Source organism: Poecilia reticulata, chromosome 20, assembly GCF_904066995.2.
Source record: "Poecilia reticulata chromosome 20, P_reticulata-male-v2, whole genome shotgun sequence".
Taxonomy (NCBI): Eukaryota; Metazoa; Chordata; class Actinopteri; order Cyprinodontiformes; family Poeciliidae; genus Poecilia; species Poecilia reticulata.
The window spans coordinates 15770073-15787911 of NC_088849.1; the positions used below are offsets into that span (position 1 = coordinate 15770073).

Consider the following 17839-nt stretch of genomic DNA (forward strand, 5'->3'; position numbering starts at 1 on the left):
TATGACGAACTGATAATAAAGTATACTTTACTGTATACCTCATGTCAGCTAAACGATGACTAGTGAGTACGCCTATACATCAGGCTAAGCTTGTTAACAAGAACAAGCTTATACATTTCTTATGTATAATCAAAGATGGGAACATCTGGTTACATTTACTTTGAAACAACAAAAGGAACAACAACAAAACTTATAAGAGTAGTTTTAATACACTTTTACACTCTACTATATTTTGGACTATTGCTACTCTTCCTTGAGTAGACAGTTTTTGCATTCAAAGAAATAGACTTTTATTTCATTTCTACTGTGTTTTCAGTGATATATAAATATTTTGGACATTAAAAAATCAACCAATCAATCAATCAAATTTTATTTGTATAGCACATTTCAGCAGCAAGGCATTTCAAAATGCTTTACAAAACAGAGCAAGAGAGCAAAACTTTCACATCCAAAGTTGATTTATTGGTAGTATATAATTTTTTATATTTGCAACACAACTTATGTCTAATACTTGAGAAACCCACAGATAACAATACTGTACTGAACAATTTTGCAGTTTACTGGAGGAAGACAAAGATGACATTAGTTGTTTTCATCAAAAGGTTTGAGAGGATCGTCCCATTTGTGGTGCTGTTGTACTCCCATCAGTTGCTCACCAGTCGAAGCGCATTGGATGACCCACAGATGGAGGTACTCACCTCCTACATAAACCTGCAGGAAAAACCTTGAAGAGTTTTCCTTTTTTAGGATCATAGGAAATATTATGAAATAACTGATTCTTACCTTGATGACATAGTGTAGCACTAGAATATCCAATACCCTGTAAAAGACTGCTTTGTACTCCTTGAATTCCTTCTGTGTCTGTTCCTCCACTTTGCGTTTCACCTGATAATTGAAAAACACAAACCTTGAACACAGTCATTTAGGTATTTCATTCTAAAGTTTTAAAGAATTAATACAATTATTAATCTCACCTTATCACAAAGCTCCTGAATGTTGTCAGTGACAAATTTTACATCTGACCATTTTTTCTCAGGGACATCCATTCTGATGATGTCTTGTGTTTTTAACAAAGAAACAAAAGTTAGTCTGAAATGCTCAAAAGAATCTGGATATTGGTTGAAATTCGAACATATTTATACTGTAGGGACACTGAGCATAACCGGTGGTTCTATTTTGAAATGGGAGGAGCTCCATGTGAAAAGCTTCAATTGATTCCAGGTAATTTGATTGATACCTGGGAAATTTGATTGTGGGCTGAAACTGTTTCACTGAACAACAGAATATAAAAAGGTGAAAAGACATTTAAAGGCTACAATTAAGTCATTTTTCTTATGAAACAAGGAAAGAGCGATACAAAATGGTGATACAGATTAAACTGAATTGTAAAGTTTCAGTGAAGTTCTTTTTGACCAAATCTAAAAAAAGAGCATTAACAATAATAATAATTAAAACATGTACTACTGATGTACTTTTTGGGGTAAAAGATAAAGAAACACATTCTGACTAGCAGCCGGTTCAGCCTGGAACTGACAGAGCTTTTGGGAAACCTCCAGAACCTCTTCATCGCCAATCCATCCCTGGCGCTGCATGACTGGGATGGGCTGGACAGTTTCTCCAGCAGCTACCAGCCCACAAAACCTTCAGCCCACCTGGGAAATCCCTGGCAGCCCCATGACAGTCCACCCTGCATCACAGAGGATCATTTATTTCACTCACAATTAAACAAGATTTCATGGATGCATGTAAGAATTAAATCTGCCAATATTTATAGCTAATGTAAGCAAAGTGAATCCAAGGTAAAACACAACAAATTCTTAATAACTCAATTAAAGCTGTTGAAACCTGGAGCTTTGCAAACTACAGTAAATAATGTCTCTTGGACAGTTTAGATCAAAGACCCATTGACCCAATGTCTGCTGGAGACACACAGCTGCCCATACACAGATAACTGGGTATTGACAATAACTGGATGGGAGAATAAAATGAACTTGCGTGAGCTGAGACTACATGCATTTCTCATGAATATTATCTGTTCCTCAGAAAGATCAGATGTTGAACCTCCAGCTTGTCTGGAACTGCACATTTTATGAGGTACTAATTTAAGGACATACTACCTTACTGACTTCAGAAGTGGAACATTTATATTTAGTTGTGCAGCAATAAAGCAATAAAACAGATTTTTTTAATTCAACTTCTTTTGGTGTTAGTTTTAAATAATGTTCCATGTCAGTTTTCAACATGTCAGTATTTCTCATTTTCAAAGGATAAATTGGAAGTCGTCATAAACAAACATTATCAAGTTGCTGATTTTATTTTTTGCAAATTAATTATTCTAAGCATTAATGATCCACAATATCATTGCTGGCAGGAACATTGATTTCCGTTGCAAATGTCTTTACTCAGTCAAGTCGCTCCTCTGGGCTCAGTGCCGTTTGTTTGTTTTGGAGTGTAACTTTTGTAAGATAAACATTACAATGGTAATGGTCATTTCAAAACTCATCTGACTGGATGCAAGTCCTTGAAAGTGCATTTTATTAAAGCTGACTAACAGATGGTAGAGGGACAGCATTTTTCTCTCAGGAAGAATCTCTAACGTACAATCTCCTTCACAATAACCAAGTTTGACCTCATGAAATCCAATAGAACAATAGAGACACTTGGAAAAATTAAATAGTCTGAACTGGTTGATATGACTGTGAAATCTCTCAAGTCTATGTTCTTCAGTAAAAGAAAAGTTTTTTTCTTTTATTCTTAGGGACAATGTTGACTGTTGTATGGATGAAGCTCTCTGTTCAGGTTTTCTGGTTCTAGTGTACTCTGTATTCCCGGAATCAGAACCAATGATGGAGAAGCAGCATTCAGTTTTACGCTTTACTAATCTGGACCAAACTTCAAGAAAATCACAAATGTTTGAAACACAGCATTCCTTTAAATCAAGCCTAAAAACCTGTTTGAGTCGAGTTACTTTCAATTAATATTAACAAGAATAATCAATATTTATTTTCTATCTTCTAATGTTTAACTTTTTTTTTAAGGAGATGCAAATATGCGTTTTCATCATGTAAGGCTCTTTGAATTGTCTTGTTGCTGAAATGTGCTATACAACTAAACTTGCCTTGTCTTTACTTGTTATCAAGCACCTTTCCTGCTTCCTTGGTGCTACCTGGACATACATTTTATCTGAAATGGTACCATTTCAGATAAAATGGCACCATTTTATCATCTATTTTCTATTAAAGTTTTCTTCAAATTACTCAGAACTAAATGCAGCCCATTTTGTAGGTTTATGTTCTCATGCTCTAAAGTTAAACCATGTCAGCATTTGACAGTTTTACAGAAGAAGCCAGGAGAAATTCTCTCTCATAAGGTAACTGTCAATATTTTTCTTCAATCTAATATTTATGACAGAAAAACTGTCACACCTTACTTTTCTTTGGAAATATTTCCTGTGGGTGTATTTCAGTGGTAAACAACATAACAGACTTCTGTTACCAAAGAATGTGTTGGGCAACCATAACACCTTCTTGTGTTTCCACACATAAAGTAGCTACAAATTTTCCCATAGTTTGGAATGACATTTTATTACTTTGAAGCAATTACTGGAATCAATTACTACCCTTAATTTTGCTTTGAGCTTTAATATTCACTGGCTTATATAGAAGATGCAACGATGCAAAGAGGAGACAGGTCTAGCTGCAAAAGAAAAACAATAATGGGCCTGATTTGGTGTATATATTAATATTTAGGGGCTTTTTGAAATCAAGTATTGATCTATTTCCCCATGGAAGATAGAGGTTCGACAAACCAAATAAACTTTAAACACCATTCATCAGGTAAACTCCTGCAAGCTTTTCTTAAATGAAGTCACAATTCAAAAAGCATCAACCTGAGGTCTTCATTATGTTAACATCCTAGGACAGAGAAGAACCCAGGCCTGCTGCTGGTGGTGGTCAGGAAATCCACCACCACTTGTCTGTTGGTGACTGACCCACTGATACATCAAGAGATTGAAATCTTTGTTCTTTGTGAATCAGCTAAAGATCAATCAGCAGTGGGAGTTGTTGATATGGCCATGTGGGAAGTTGTCTGTAGGGCAGCATCATAAAAGTGGTGTTGATAGAGGAGTGGTGAACTTGTTCTCCTGTCTGGTCACAATGTTTTAAAACTCAGTTCTGGTGAAACAGTTTAAATTTCTCACTGAAAGCTGCTACAGTTCCAGAGAAATGGTCGGTTTAGCATTAAGTTATTCAGAACGTTGAGATCCTCTGCATGTGTTGGCAGGTCACCTGTCAGTCAGAGTGATTTTTTTTGTCACAACCAACAAAAGGTTCAACAGCTGCTGGTAGCTTGAAAAGTCATGTTGTTTTTCTGCCACTTGGAAAACAGTTCCTAACCAAATCTTAGCTTAACATGACACAAACATTTTTAACCCTAGCCGAAAAAGGCCTTCACTAATCTTAGCTAACCTAAAAACAAAACAGATGATGCTATTCTTTGTTCATTCATAGTAGTTTTTAAAATGACAAGGTGACTAAGTAGTTTTGTCTGCAACTTTCTTTTACTAAAACCATCATGACTCTAAATAAAGCTAAAAGGCAAGACTTGATGTCTACCTGTAGCTCAGGTCAAAGTTGACCTTTGACCTTAGCGCAGTGCAAGAACCAGTGAGCCTATCACGACTCCCTGATGAGATCAGAGCTTAGCCCTTCTTGGGCGTTACTCAGTGCAGCAAAGAAGATTCCTGTGAATTTTGTTGGGATGCATCTTTAGTGAAGCTCTTTAGAACATCAGTCTTTGAGAATGTGTTTTATGAATACAATTTTACCTAATTACCTAATCTAAACTGTAATAGTGCAGAGTAGTACAAATTATGCTCTAAACTAGGGCTGTATAAAAAAATCGATTCGGCGATATATATCGATATTTTCTGCCCTAGGAAGGTATCGATTTTTCATCCGCGAGTATCGATCCGTTAAACCATAGGGGTCCATAGCCTTATAGCTCTTTTTTACGTTTAGTTTGTTACGGCGTAGCAGCAAGACTCCGCCTCCCTCAGTCTCACTTTCAACTTGAGCTTAAAGTGCACATTATAAACTACACACCAGTTTTCAAATTGTGTTAATAGGCCAAGTATAACCAGTTATGCTAAAATTAGTAAACCATATTTTTCGGAATGTCAGAGAAATGTCAAAAGCGCCACCATTCCCCGGCTTTTCCGGTTATGTGAGAGGGAATGAGCTTCCAAACGTACAAAACGAAACGAAACATTAGATTCCTGTGTTTTTGGAAATGTAAAATCTTCAATAAATAACGATGGGCTGTATTACCTAATCTAAACTGTAATAGTGCAGAGTGAGTAGTACAAATTGATGGATTTTGATGAGGGAATAACATTATAACATGATGACAGTTACAAAATAAAAATCTTTGGTAAAAAGAAATGTTTCTAAACCTCTGGAATGTAGCGTCACAAATCAGCAGGCAGTCACTTTTTCAAGCTAGCAGCACTAAGGATGCCCAGTCCGTTGCCTAGCAACCTCAGCTAATCCCAGCCTGAAGAGAAGGGTCTCCACAGCACAATCCAGAGGGTGAAAGGTGAATCTCACAACTCATTCTCACATTGTGTCGTTGTCTACAGAAAACATTTGCTGTTTTAGTGTAAATGAACAGTACAAATGCAGCCAAACTCTTCAATTTTCACCAGAAGACATTGTCATGTAAGCAGAGCCTCAGAATGGAGAGGATGATCACTGACAGAAAGGAATTAGCTTCTTTTAAAGTTGTACAGGCTATTCAGGCTCCTTTGCTGATCATCAACAATTTTACTGCTGACATTCATAATTTTTGATACAGTTTTAACTCTTACACCAAGATTTCTGTGCCGACAAGTGGTGTGGTATGTATATTTGTAAAATATACACATTGTATAATGGTAAATCAAAGATTTTCTTTCCAAAATAATAACATAAAGTTCTTGATATTTGATTTTTACACCCTCTTTGCACTTAGCAAACTGAAAAAAAACAACAACAAAAGTTTGGAATTTTTCATTTAAAAGTATTTGTATTTTTCAACACTTTCTTCATCTGTCAAATCCGCTCATTCAGAGTTGCAGTTGTAAATTCAAATATGTATCACTGGTCTAATCTAGTGCTGGCAACCATTACAGATCGAGAAGCCTAATGATAGTTTAAAATGTTTACATTACACAATAAATTAGAAAATACTTCCTCCCCTCCATTTTCGGAGGGCAAATCTAGGATGTCACTCAGGACAACAGTGGAGTCATTATTGAAATAAGTGTAATGGATGATGATGATTATTTAATTTTTTCTGTTAGATGAGTTGGTGGAGTTTCCATGGAGGTGAGTATTTCCACAGAGGCTGAAGTCGGCAGATGGTGAGGTTAGTTTTGGCTTTTTTCTAAATAGGTTACTTTTGGCATAACTAATAGATTACATGTCTTGGATAATGAAAGCAACATAACAGCAGGAGATGAAGGGTTTGTGTCAGAGGTGGTGAATGAGGACCAATGGTACAAGTAAGAGACAAAGACCAAAATGAAACAGCATGGGAGTTTAACCTTGCTAGCAAGTGTCCCTTTTTGATCTGATTGCATCTCTGGTATCATTCCTAGGTTCAAGTATTTCAGACCTAAAGATTGAATGATGACTGGTGTTTGTTTCAACGATTGAGTTTCTGCTGGCTAAGGATATACAGTACAGCAGTACAGTTTTATACTCATCACTGATGGCACCTGGAAGAGATTTAGGTATTTATTTGATACATAAAGAGAAACTGACAACTTTCTTTTAATGAAACTTTGTCCTGAGAATTGCAACAAACCCAACCATGTTGTTTTGTACTAACAGTGCTATCTTTTATTTATCTTACTTGGGAGGGCTGATTAGAGCACATTTTAGTTTTAAGTTTGAAAAACTTTGCCATTGTGTTTTAAATGTTTAAGTGCTTAGAAATAACTTATACTTTCAGTTACTCTTTACATTTGAGGTAGCATTAGAAACTTCCCAGTCTGAATTCCCACTTCAAGCAGATTTTTGCTGCAATTCTAACTGGGAGCTCAGAAAATCAAAACTCAGAATGTGAAACTAGAGTTTAATTTAACAATTCAATAAGTGACATTGTCTTTGTACTACAAATTATTTATGAACTGTAGTTGGCAGCTTAACAAGCCTTTGTGCTAATGCTTAGTAAAATTTTAACTGGAAATAGGAAAACTGTGAAGAAATGTTACAAAACTCACAGAGCTCCACCCATGATGCTCAGGAACTACCTTCTAGTCTGTTTGCACAACACCTACAGTATAAATAAGCTTGGAAACTAACTGATGTTCAGCTTTTGAGCCTGATAGCAGCAGATACTTTTCTTCTCTATTAAAAGCAGTAATGAGTGAAGGAAATATGCCTGGAGGATGGTCAGAGACCAAGCCCACTCATGGGGATTTTACTATGCTTACTAGTTGGGTGAGTTTCTCCATTGTTTAAAATGTTTCCCTGTAAGAATTCTGTTCTAACATTTCTTTTATGGGATTTTCCCACAGCTGTGGAAGATTTCAGAGGACACAACCAAGAGAAAGTTTAATGAATTCAAACCAATTGAATACCGGGAACAACTTGTGAACGGTAAAAACTATGTCATCAAGGTAATAAGCAAGGATTTCTATTATACTATACTACTCAAAAAAATAAAGGGAACACTTAAGTGTTCCCTTTATTTTTTTAGCAGTGTATATTATTTAAGACCATGCAGTGTGAACAATATATAGCTGCCATTTAATGATAGTGCAAAACATGTTTATCTGTTCTTTCTTTTGTTTTTGTTGGTTATTTGTTTACACAGCAACTTTACTGTATTCAGAAAACTCAATGTATTAAAGGAGGAAACTTTCTCCAAGATGTTTAATGATAATCAAATGCCTTTACTGTACCTTCAGTAGACTGCAATATAGTAGTAAGATATATTTGATTAAAACTAACATGAGATCAAAATATGTGCATCAAAAAACAGAAAGAAGGAAACTGTTAAGATCCTTTTTATTGTAAGAAACAGACTGAAAGCTTTATTGTAAGATATTTAAAAAAAATAATGAGTCTAAAACACTAAACATGATTCAAATAAATTTTGGCTGGAAATGTGCAACAATACATTCCCAATCCTGTTAAGAAAATGATTTCCTCTCTCTTCTCTCTGTAGGTTCAGGTGGGAGAAAACGATTACGTCCACCTGCAGGTCTTCCAAAGCTTTCCGCTGGGGAACACAATTGAAACTAAATTTGAGGGAGTGCAGGATGGCCACCACCGAGATGATCCCCTCAAACCGTTCAAGCCCTTCAAAAGTGAAAATACTACCTGATCCAGCTTCCTCCAGACAGCTGCTTCAAAGAAAACTGTCTTTGTATTGTTATGAGAAAGATTACTGCAACAATACTCGGTTATAATACAGGTTGAGTCAAAACTCTGTATCACTCGAGGATGTCAAATGTCATAAAATGGCTCAATAAACAAAATTTATGCAGGATATTTGTCTCAGGTGTTTGAATTCAAATTCAATTCAAATTCAAAAATACTTTAGGAATCTGAAAGAGAAATTAAATGTTGTAAATCTTATTAAGTCAGGTTGTTCAAAGAGTAGTCTACAATAAATCTTGTTAAACACAATTCCCAAGAAAAAATCTACAATACAGTTAATTTATAACAATTAAGAAATGAAACAGTGAAGAAGATATTAAATAAAGTTGAGAACCATTGTATCACATGTATCACCAGACATTGTATGTATCCATCAACCATCCAATTCAGATATTTCCCTTCATTTTGTTGATTCACTATGACTGTAGTTAGTAACTTTCTAGGTAAATAGTCTAAATCTTGAGGCCTTGAATTTTGTCTTCATATGTTTAATCTTCAGAGCTTCTTGTGAAGCAGCACAGTTTAGTTATTTCATCTTTTCTAAGTTCTGCTCAGTTCGAACGTTGGTGGAAGACAGGATCTATAAGTGCTGCGAAATCAGAAAAACTGTAAATCTTACTGTTTTCTGTCTTCCTAATCATATTAAAATAATTCATGAGATGAAGTTTCTACTTACAATAACGGTTTGACCATGCTGCACAGCAAATTTGAAAGTGCAGATTTAACACTATCAGAGTTAAAATAAACACTCATGCAGAGTTTATATTGTAACCACTGCTGCAGTGTTAAATTAACACTTTTGAAAGAGTCAAAATTCTTACTCCATTTGTGTTAAAAACTATTTTTCTGTGGTGTATAATATTAACACCAGAAGAGTTATAGAAGTACCCTAATTAGTGTTAAAATCACAGATTGGACACGGTGATAGAATAAAATGTCAACACTGAGATTGTTCATTTTTTACTTTCCCATAGTGTTAAACTTAGAAAATTGACCGCTACTAAATGTAAATATAAATGTTCAACATATCCTAAAATTGCCACTTCTGGTCGCAATCTACATCCATCAGTGCAACCTAGAGGAAAGATAACACAGAACTCCCATTTTACATTTTTGATATAATGTCCCTCACATAAACTTATCCAGAAAAACACAGGCACCAGGCACAACACAGATGAGTGAATCTGTACCATAATAAATCTCAAAATCAAAGGGCTCAAAATATTTTAAGTCTTACGGTCTAACAACTTAAAACATGTGCATTTGATTAACATTCGAATCCTGAAGGTGAACCTCAAATGTTGTCTCAACATCTGATACAAGAAAATAAATACCGTCTCTCAAATAGACAAACAAAAAATAATAGAAAACAGGGAGCTCATTGACAAATATGAAAATATGTTTTATGTGCCTGAGTGTAAAATGAAAAAAAAATTAAGATGCTGGAATATTGCGTTTGGGGCATTGCGTAAAAATCTACAAATATATAATGTAATAAATGTATAAATATATAAAGAGTAAGAAAATGGTGGTCAGATTCTTCCAGAAGCAAAATTGGTCTACTAACCAGATGTTCAATATTACTATTGGTGTTAAAAGCAAAGAAACTCTTTTAAGTGTGATGAAAATTAAATATGTTTTATGCTCTAATGCAGCTGCCATTTAGTGATCACAGGGAACAAAACAGAATTAAACGGTCATAAACATTTCAGATGATACATTAATTACAGACACAGTGGTGGTGGTGTGAGGGGAGTGGTCTTCCTTCTGGACCTATTACTATGTTTTGGATAAGCAGAGTATACGTGAATTGATGGATGGTTCTTTCTAGAATTTCCCAAAGTTACACTTTGGCCTATTGCTGGATCTGTAAAAACAGACTTAGTTTAATCAATGTTTATCCGCTAGATGGGCGATAAAGAACAACTGAAATAATTTCCTCTGTGGTGTCTCAAGTTAACCAGTGTAGCAGCATCATTTATTTCACTCACAATTAAACAAGATTTCATGGAAGCATGTAAGAATTAAATCTGCCAATATTTATAGCTAATGTAAGCAAAGTGAATCCAAGGTAAAACACAACAAATTCTTAATAACTCAATTAAATATGTTGAAACCTGGAGCTTTTCAAACTACAGTAAATAATGTCTCTTGGACAGTTTAGATCAAAGACCCATTGACCCAATGTCTGCTGGAGACACACAGCTGCCCATACACAGATAACTGGGCATTGACAATAACTGGATGGGAGAATAAAATGAACTTGCGTGAGTTAGTTGTACAAAAACAGATTTTTTTAATTCAACTTCTTTTGGTGTTAGTTTTAAATAATGTTCCATGTCAGTTTTCAACATGTCAATATTTCTCATTTTCAAAGGATAAATTGGAAGTCGTCATAAACAAACATTATCAAGTTGCTGATTTTATTTTTTGCAAATTAATTATTCTAAGCATTAATGATCCACAGTATCATTGCTGGCAGGAACATTGATTTCCGTTGCAAATGTCTTTACTCAGTCAAGTCGCTCCTCTGGGCTCAGTGCCGTTTGTTTGTTTTGGAGTGTAACTTTTGTAAGATAAACATTACAATGGTAATGGTCATTTCAAAACTCATCTGACTGGATGCAAGTCCTTGAAAGTGCATTTTATTAAAGCTGACTAACAGATGGTAGAGGGACAGCATTTTTCTCTCAGGAAGAATCTCTAACGTACAATCTCCTTCACAATAACCAAGTTTGACCTCATGAAATCCAATAGAACAATAGAGACACTTGGAAAAATTAAATAGTCTGAACTGGTTGATATGACTGTGAAATCTCTCAAGTCTATGTTCTTCAGTAAAAGAAAAGTCTTTTTCTTTATTCTTAGGGACAATGTTGACTGTTGAGTGGATGAAGCTCTCTGTTCAGGTTTTCTGGTTCTAGTGTACTCTGTATTCCCGGAATCAGAACCAATGATGGAGAAGCAGCATTCAGTTTTACGCTTTACTAATCTGGACCAAACTTCAAGAAAATCACAAATGTTTGAAACACAGCATTCCTTTAAATCAAGCCTAAAAACCTGTTTGAGTCGAGTTACTTTCAATTAATATTAACAAGAATAATCAATATTTATTTTCTATCTTCTAATGTTTAACTTTTTTTTTTAAGGGGATGCAAATATGCGTTTTCATCATGTAAGGCTCTTTGAATTGTCTTGTTGCTGAAATGTGCTATACAACTAAACTTGCCTTGTCTTTACTTGTTATCAAGCACCTTTCCTGCTTCCTTGGTGCTACCTGGACATACATTTTATCTGAAATGGTACCAACCATCCTAAAGTGGCTCATCTATTTTCTATTAAAGTTTTCTTCAGATTACTCAGAACTAAATGCAGCCCATTTTGTAGGTTTATGTTCTCATGCTCTAAAGTTAAACCATGTCAGCATTTGACAGTTTTACAGAAGAAGCCAGGAGAAATTCTCTCTCATAAGGTAACCGTCAATATTTTTCTTCAATCTAATATTTATGACAGAAAAACTGTCACACCTTACTTTTCTTTGGAAATATTTCCTGTGGGTGTATTTCAGTGGTAAACAACATAACAGACTTCTGTTACCAAAGAATGTGTTGGGCAACCATAACAGCTTCTTGTGTTTCCACACATAAAGTAGCTACAAATTTTCCCATAGTTTGGAATGACATTTTATTACTTTGAAGCAATTACTGGAATCAATTACTACCCTTAATTTTGCTTTGAGCTTTAATATTCACTGGCTTATATAGAAGATGCAACAATACAAAGAGGAGACAGGTCTAGCTGCAAAAGAAAAACAATAATGGGTCTGATTTGGTGTATATATTAATATTTAGGGGCTTTTTGAAATCAAGTATTGATCTATTTCCCCATGGAACATAGATGTTTGACAAACCAAATAAACTTTAAACACCATTCATCAGGTAAACTCCTGCAAGCTTTTCTTAAATGAAGTCACAATTCAAAAGCATCAACCTGAGGTCTTTATTATGTTAACATCCTAGGACAGAGAAGAACCCAGGCCTGCTGCTGGTGGTGGTCAGGAAATCCACCACCACTTGTCTGTTGGTGACTGACCCACTGATACATCAAGAGATTGAAATCTTTGTTCTTTGTGAATCAGCTAAAGATCAATCAGCAGTGGGAGTTGTTGATATGGCCATGTGGGAAGTTGTCTGTAGGGCAGCATCATAAAAGTGGTGTTGATAGAGGAGTGGTGAACTTGTTCTCCTGTCTGGTCACAATGTTTTAAAACTCAGTTCTGGTGAAACAGTTTAAATTTCTCACTGAAAGCTGCTACAGTTCCAGAGAAATGGTCGGTTTAGCATTAAGTTATTCAGAACGTTGAGATCCTCTGCATGTGTTGGCAGGTCACCTGTCAGTCAGAGTGATTTTTTTTGTCACAACCAACAAAAGGTTCAACAGCTGCCGGTAGCTTGAAAAGTCATGTTGTTTTTCTGCCACTTGGAAAACAGTTCCGAACCAAATCTTAGCTTAACATGACACAAACATTTTTAACCCTAGCCGAAAAAGGCCTTCACTAATCTTAGCTAACCTAAAAACAAAACAGATGATGCTATTCTCTGTTCATTCATAGTAGTTTTTAAAATGACAAGGTGACTAAGTAGTTTTGTCTGCAACTTTCTTTTACTAAAACCATCATGACTCTAAATAAAGCTAAAAGGCAAGACTTGATGTCTACCTGTAGCTCAGGTCAAAGTTGACCTTTGACCTTAGCGCAGTGCAAGAACCAGTGAGCCTATCACGACTCCCTGATGAGATCAGAGCTTAGCCCTTCTTGGGCGTTACTCAGTGCAGCAAAGAAGATTCCTGTGAATTTTGTTGGGATGCATCTTTAGTGAAGCTCTTTAGAACATCAGTCTTTGAGAATGTGTTTTATGAATACAATTTTACCTAATTACCTAATCTAAACTGTAATAGTGCAGAGTAGTACAAATTATACTCTAAACTAGGGCTGTATAAAAAATCGATTCGGCGATATATATAGATTTTTTTCCGACATCGGAAAGTATCGATTTTCCATCCGCGAGTATCGATCCGTTAAACCATAGGGGTCCATAGCCTTATAGCGCTTTTTAATGTCTACGGCGTAGCAGGAAGACTCCGCCTCCCTCAGTCTCACTTTCAACTTGAGCTTAAAGTGCACATTATAAACTACACACCAGTTTTCAAATTGTGTTAATAGGCCAAGTATAACCAGTTATGCTAAAATTAGTAAACCATATTTTTCGGAATGTCAGAGAAATGTCAAAAGCGCCACCATTCCCCGGCTTTTCCGGTTATGTGAGAGGGAATGAGCTTCCAAACGTACAAAACGAAACGAAACATTAGATTCCTGTGTTTTGGAAATGTAAAATCTTCAATAAATAACGATGGGCTGTATTAAATAATCTAAACTGTAATAGTGCAGAGTGAGTAGTACAAATTGATGGATTTTGATGAGGGAATAACATTATAACATGATGACAGTTACAAAATAAAAATCTTTGGTAAAAATAAATGTTTCTAAACCTCTGGAATGTAGCGTCACAAATCAGCAGGCAGTCACTTTTTCAAACTAGCAGCACTAAGGATGCCCAGTCCGTTGCCTAGCAACCTCAGCTAATCCCAGCCTGAAGAGAAGGGTCTCCACAGCACAATCCAGAGGGTGAAAGGTGAATCTCACAACTCATTCTCACATTGTGTCGTTGTCTACAGAAAACATTTGCTGTTTTAGTGTAAATGAACAGTACAAATGCAGCCAAACTCTTCAATTTTCACCAGAAGACATTGTCATGTAAGCAGAGCCTCAGAATGGAGAGGATGATCACTGACAGAAAGGAATTAGCTTCTTTTAAAGTTGTACAGGCTATTCAGGCTCCTTTGCTGATCATCAACAATTTTACTGCTGACATTCATAATTTTTGATACAGTTTTAACTCTTACACCAAGATTTCTGTGCCGACAAGTGGTGTGGTATGTATATTTGTAAAATATACACATTGTATAATGGTAAATCAAAGATTTTCTTTCCAAAATAATAACATAAAGTTCTTGATATTTGATTTTTACACCCTCTTTGCACTTAGCAAACTGAAAAAAAACAACAACAAAAGTTTGGAATTTTTCATTTAAATGTATTTGTATTTTTCAACACTTTCTTCATCTGTCAAATCCGCTCATTCAGAGTTGCAGTTGTAAATTCAAATATGTATCACTGGTCTAATCTAGTGCTGGCAACCATTACAGATCGAGAAGCCTAATGATAGTTTAAAATGTTTACATTACACAATAAATTAGAAAATACTTCCTCCCCTCCATTTTCGGAGGGCAAATCTAGGATGTCACTCAGGACAACAGTGGAGTCATTATTGAAATAAGTGTAATGGATTATGATGATTATTTAATTTTTTCTGTTAGATGAGTTGGTGGAGTTTCCATGGAGGTGAGTATTTCCACAGAGGCTGAAGTCGGCAGATGGTGAGGTTAGTTTTGGCTTTTTTCTAAATAGGTTACTTTTGGCATAACTAATAGATTACATGTCTTGGATAATGAAAGCAACATAACAGCAGGAGATGAAGGGTTTGTGTCAGAGGTGGTGAATGAGGACCAATGGTACAAGTAAGAGACAAAGACCAAAATGAAACAGCATGGGAGTTTAACCTTGCTAGCAAGTGTCCCTTTTTGATCTGATTGCATCTCTGGTATCATTCCTAGGTTCAAGTATTTCAGACCTAAAGATTGAATGATGACTGGTGTTTGTTTCAACGATTGAGTTTCTGCTGGCTAAGGATATACAGTACAGCAGTACAGTTTTATACTCATCACTGATGGCACCTGGAAGAGATTTAGGTATTTATTTGATACATAAAGAGAAACTGACAACTTTCTTTTAATGAAACTTTGTCCTGAGAATTGCAACAAACCCAACCATGTTGTTTTGTACTAACAGTGCTATCTTTTATTTATCTTACTTGGGAGGGCTGATTAGAGCACATTTTAGTTTTAAGTTTGAAAAACTTTGCCATTGTGTTTTAAATGTTTAAGTGCTTAGAAATAACTTATACTTTCAGTTACTCTTTACATTTGAGGTAGCATTAGAAACTTCCCAGTCTGAATTCCCACTTCAAGCAGATTTTTGCTGCAATTCTAACTGGGAGCTCAGAAAATCAAAACTCAGAATGTGAAACTAGAGTTTAATTTAACAATTCAATAAGTGACATTGTCTTTGTACTACAAATTATTTATGAACTGTAGTTGGCAGCTTAACAAGCCTTTGTGCTAATGCTTAGTAAAATTTTAACTGGAAATAGGAAAACTGTGAAGAAATGTTACAAAACTCACAGAGCTCCACCCATGATGCTCAGGAACTACCTTCTAGTCTGTTTGCACAACACCTACAGTATAAATAAGCTTGGAAACTAACTGATGTTCAGCTTTTGAGCCTGATAGCAGCAGATACTTTTCTTCTCTATTAAAAGCAGTAATGAGTGAAGGAAATATGCCTGGAGGATGGTCAGAGACCAAGCCCACTCATGGGGATTTTACTATGCTTACTAGTTGGGTGAGTTTCTCCATTGTTTAAAATGTTTCCCTGTAAGAATTCTGTTCTAACATTTCTTTTTATGGGATTTTCCCACAGCTGTGGAAGATTTCAGAGGACACAACCAAGAGAAAGTTTAATGAATTCAAACCAATTGAATACCGGGAACAACTTGTGAACGGTAAAAACTATGTCATCAAGGTAATAAGCAAGGATTTCTATTATACTATACTACTCAAAAAAAATAAAGGGAACACTTAAGTGTTCCCTTTATTTTTTTTAGCAGTGTATATTATTTAAGACCATGCAGTGTGAACAATATATAGCTGCCATTTAATGATAGTGCAAAACATGTTTATCTGTTCTTTCTTTTGTTTTTGTTGGTTATTTGTTTACACAGCAACTTTACTGTATTCAGAAAACTCAATGTATTAAAGGAGGAAACTTTCTCCAAGATGTTTAATGATAATCAAATGCCTTTACTGTACCTTCAGTAGACTGCAATATAGTAGTAAGATATATTTGATTAAAACTAACATGAGATCAAAATATGTGCATCAAAAAAACAGAAAGAAGGAAACTGTTAAGATCCTTTTTATTGTAAGAAACAGACTGAAAGCTTTATTGTAAGATATTTAAAAAAAAATAATGAGTCTAAAACACTAAACATGATTCAAATAAATTTTGGCTGGAAATGTGCAACAATACATTCCCAATCCTGTTAAGAAAATGATTTCCTCTCTCTTCTCTCTGTAGGTTCAGGTGGGAGAAAACGATTACGTCCACCTGCAGGTCTTCCAAAGCTTTCCGCTGGGGAACACAATTGAAACTAAATTTGAGGGAGTGCAGGATGGCCACCACCGAGATGATCCCCTCAAACCGTTCAAGCCCTTCAAAAGTGAAAATACTACCTGATCCAGCTTCCTCCAGACAGCTGCTTCAAAGAAAACTGTCTTTGTATTGTTATGAGAAAGATTACTGCAACAATACTCGGTTATAATACAGGTTGAGTCAAAACTCTGTATCACTCGAGGATGTCAAATGTCATAAAATGGCTCAATAAACAAAATTTATGCAGGATATTTGTCTCAGGTGTTTGAATTCAAATTCAATTCAAATTCAAAATACTTTAGGAATCTGAAAGAGAAATTAAATGTTGTAAATCTTATTAAGTCAGGTTGTTCAAAGAGTAGTCTACAATAAATCTTGTTAAACACAATTCCCAAGAAAAAATCTACAATACAGTTAATTTATAACAATTAAGAAATGAAACAGTGAAGAAGATATTAAATAAAGTTGAGAACCATTGTATCACATGTATCACCAGACATTGTATGTATCCATCAACCATCCAATTCAGATATTTCCCTTCATTTTGTTGATTCACTATGACTGTAGTTAGTAACTTTCTAGGTAAATAGTCTAAATCTTGAGGCCTTGAATTTTGTCTTCATATGTTTTAATCTTCAGAGCTTCTTGTGAAGCAGCACAGTTTAGTTATTTCATCTTTTCTAAGTTCTGCTCAGTTCGAACGTTGGTGGAAGACAGGATCTATAAGTGCTGCGAAATCAGAAAAACTGTAAATCTTACTGTTTTCTGTCTTCCTAATCATATTAAAATAATTCATGAGATGAAGTTTCTACTTACAATAACGGTTTGACCATGCTGCACAGCAAATTTGAAAGTGCAGATTTAACACTATCAGAGTTAAAATAAACACTCATGCAGAGTTTATATTGTAACCACTGCTGCAGTGTTAAATTAACACTTTTGAAAGAGTCAAAATTCTTACTCCATTTGTGTTAAAAACTATTTTTCTGTGGTGTATAATATTAACACCAGAAGAGTT

General features: G+C 35.2%; 2 protein-coding genes across 2 annotated transcripts; both read left to right on the forward strand.

The window, feature by feature from the left end:
• The first annotated feature begins 7143 nt into the window (after window positions 1-7143).
• Window positions 7144-8499, forward strand: LOC145549374 (cystatin-A-like). Its single transcript, XM_081601594.1, has 3 exons — window positions 7144-7487; window positions 7565-7666; window positions 8218-8499. The coding sequence occupies exons 1-3, from the start codon at window positions 7410-7412 to the stop codon at window positions 8374-8376; spliced, it is 339 nt and encodes a 112-aa protein (XP_081457720.1). The 5' UTR covers window positions 7144-7409; the 3' UTR covers window positions 8377-8499.
• Window positions 8500-15667: 7168 nt separating this feature from the next.
• On the forward strand, window positions 15668-17028 carry LOC145549375 (cystatin-A-like). Its single transcript, XM_081601595.1, has 3 exons — window positions 15668-16011; window positions 16090-16191; window positions 16747-17028. Exons 1-3 carry the CDS (start codon window positions 15934-15936, stop codon window positions 16903-16905), a joined length of 339 nt encoding a protein of 112 aa, XP_081457721.1. The 5' UTR covers window positions 15668-15933; the 3' UTR covers window positions 16906-17028.
• The last annotated feature ends 811 nt before the right edge of the window (window positions 17029-17839 follow it).

What these genes read in the sequence shown, in the direction of transcription:
- LOC145549374 (XM_081601594.1), top strand. Translation starts at nt 7,410, where the DNA reads ATGAGTGAAGGAAATATGCCTGGAGGATGGTCAGAGACCAAGCCCACT. An exon ending in TTACTATGCTTACTAGTTGG is followed by an intron (nt 7,488 to 7,564) that starts GTGAGTTTCTCC and finishes ATTTTCCCACAG; the next exon opens with CTGTGGAAGATTTCAGAGGA. An exon ending in GTAAAAACTATGTCATCAAG is followed by an intron (nt 7,667 to 8,217) that starts GTAATAAGCAAG and finishes TTCTCTCTGTAG; the next exon opens with GTTCAGGTGGGAGAAAACGA.
- LOC145549375 (XM_081601595.1), top strand. Translation starts at nt 15,934, where the DNA reads ATGAGTGAAGGAAATATGCCTGGAGGATGGTCAGAGACCAAGCCCACT. An exon ending in TTACTATGCTTACTAGTTGG is followed by an intron (nt 16,012 to 16,089) that starts GTGAGTTTCTCC and finishes ATTTTCCCACAG; the next exon opens with CTGTGGAAGATTTCAGAGGA. An exon ending in GTAAAAACTATGTCATCAAG is followed by an intron (nt 16,192 to 16,746) that starts GTAATAAGCAAG and finishes TTCTCTCTGTAG; the next exon opens with GTTCAGGTGGGAGAAAACGA.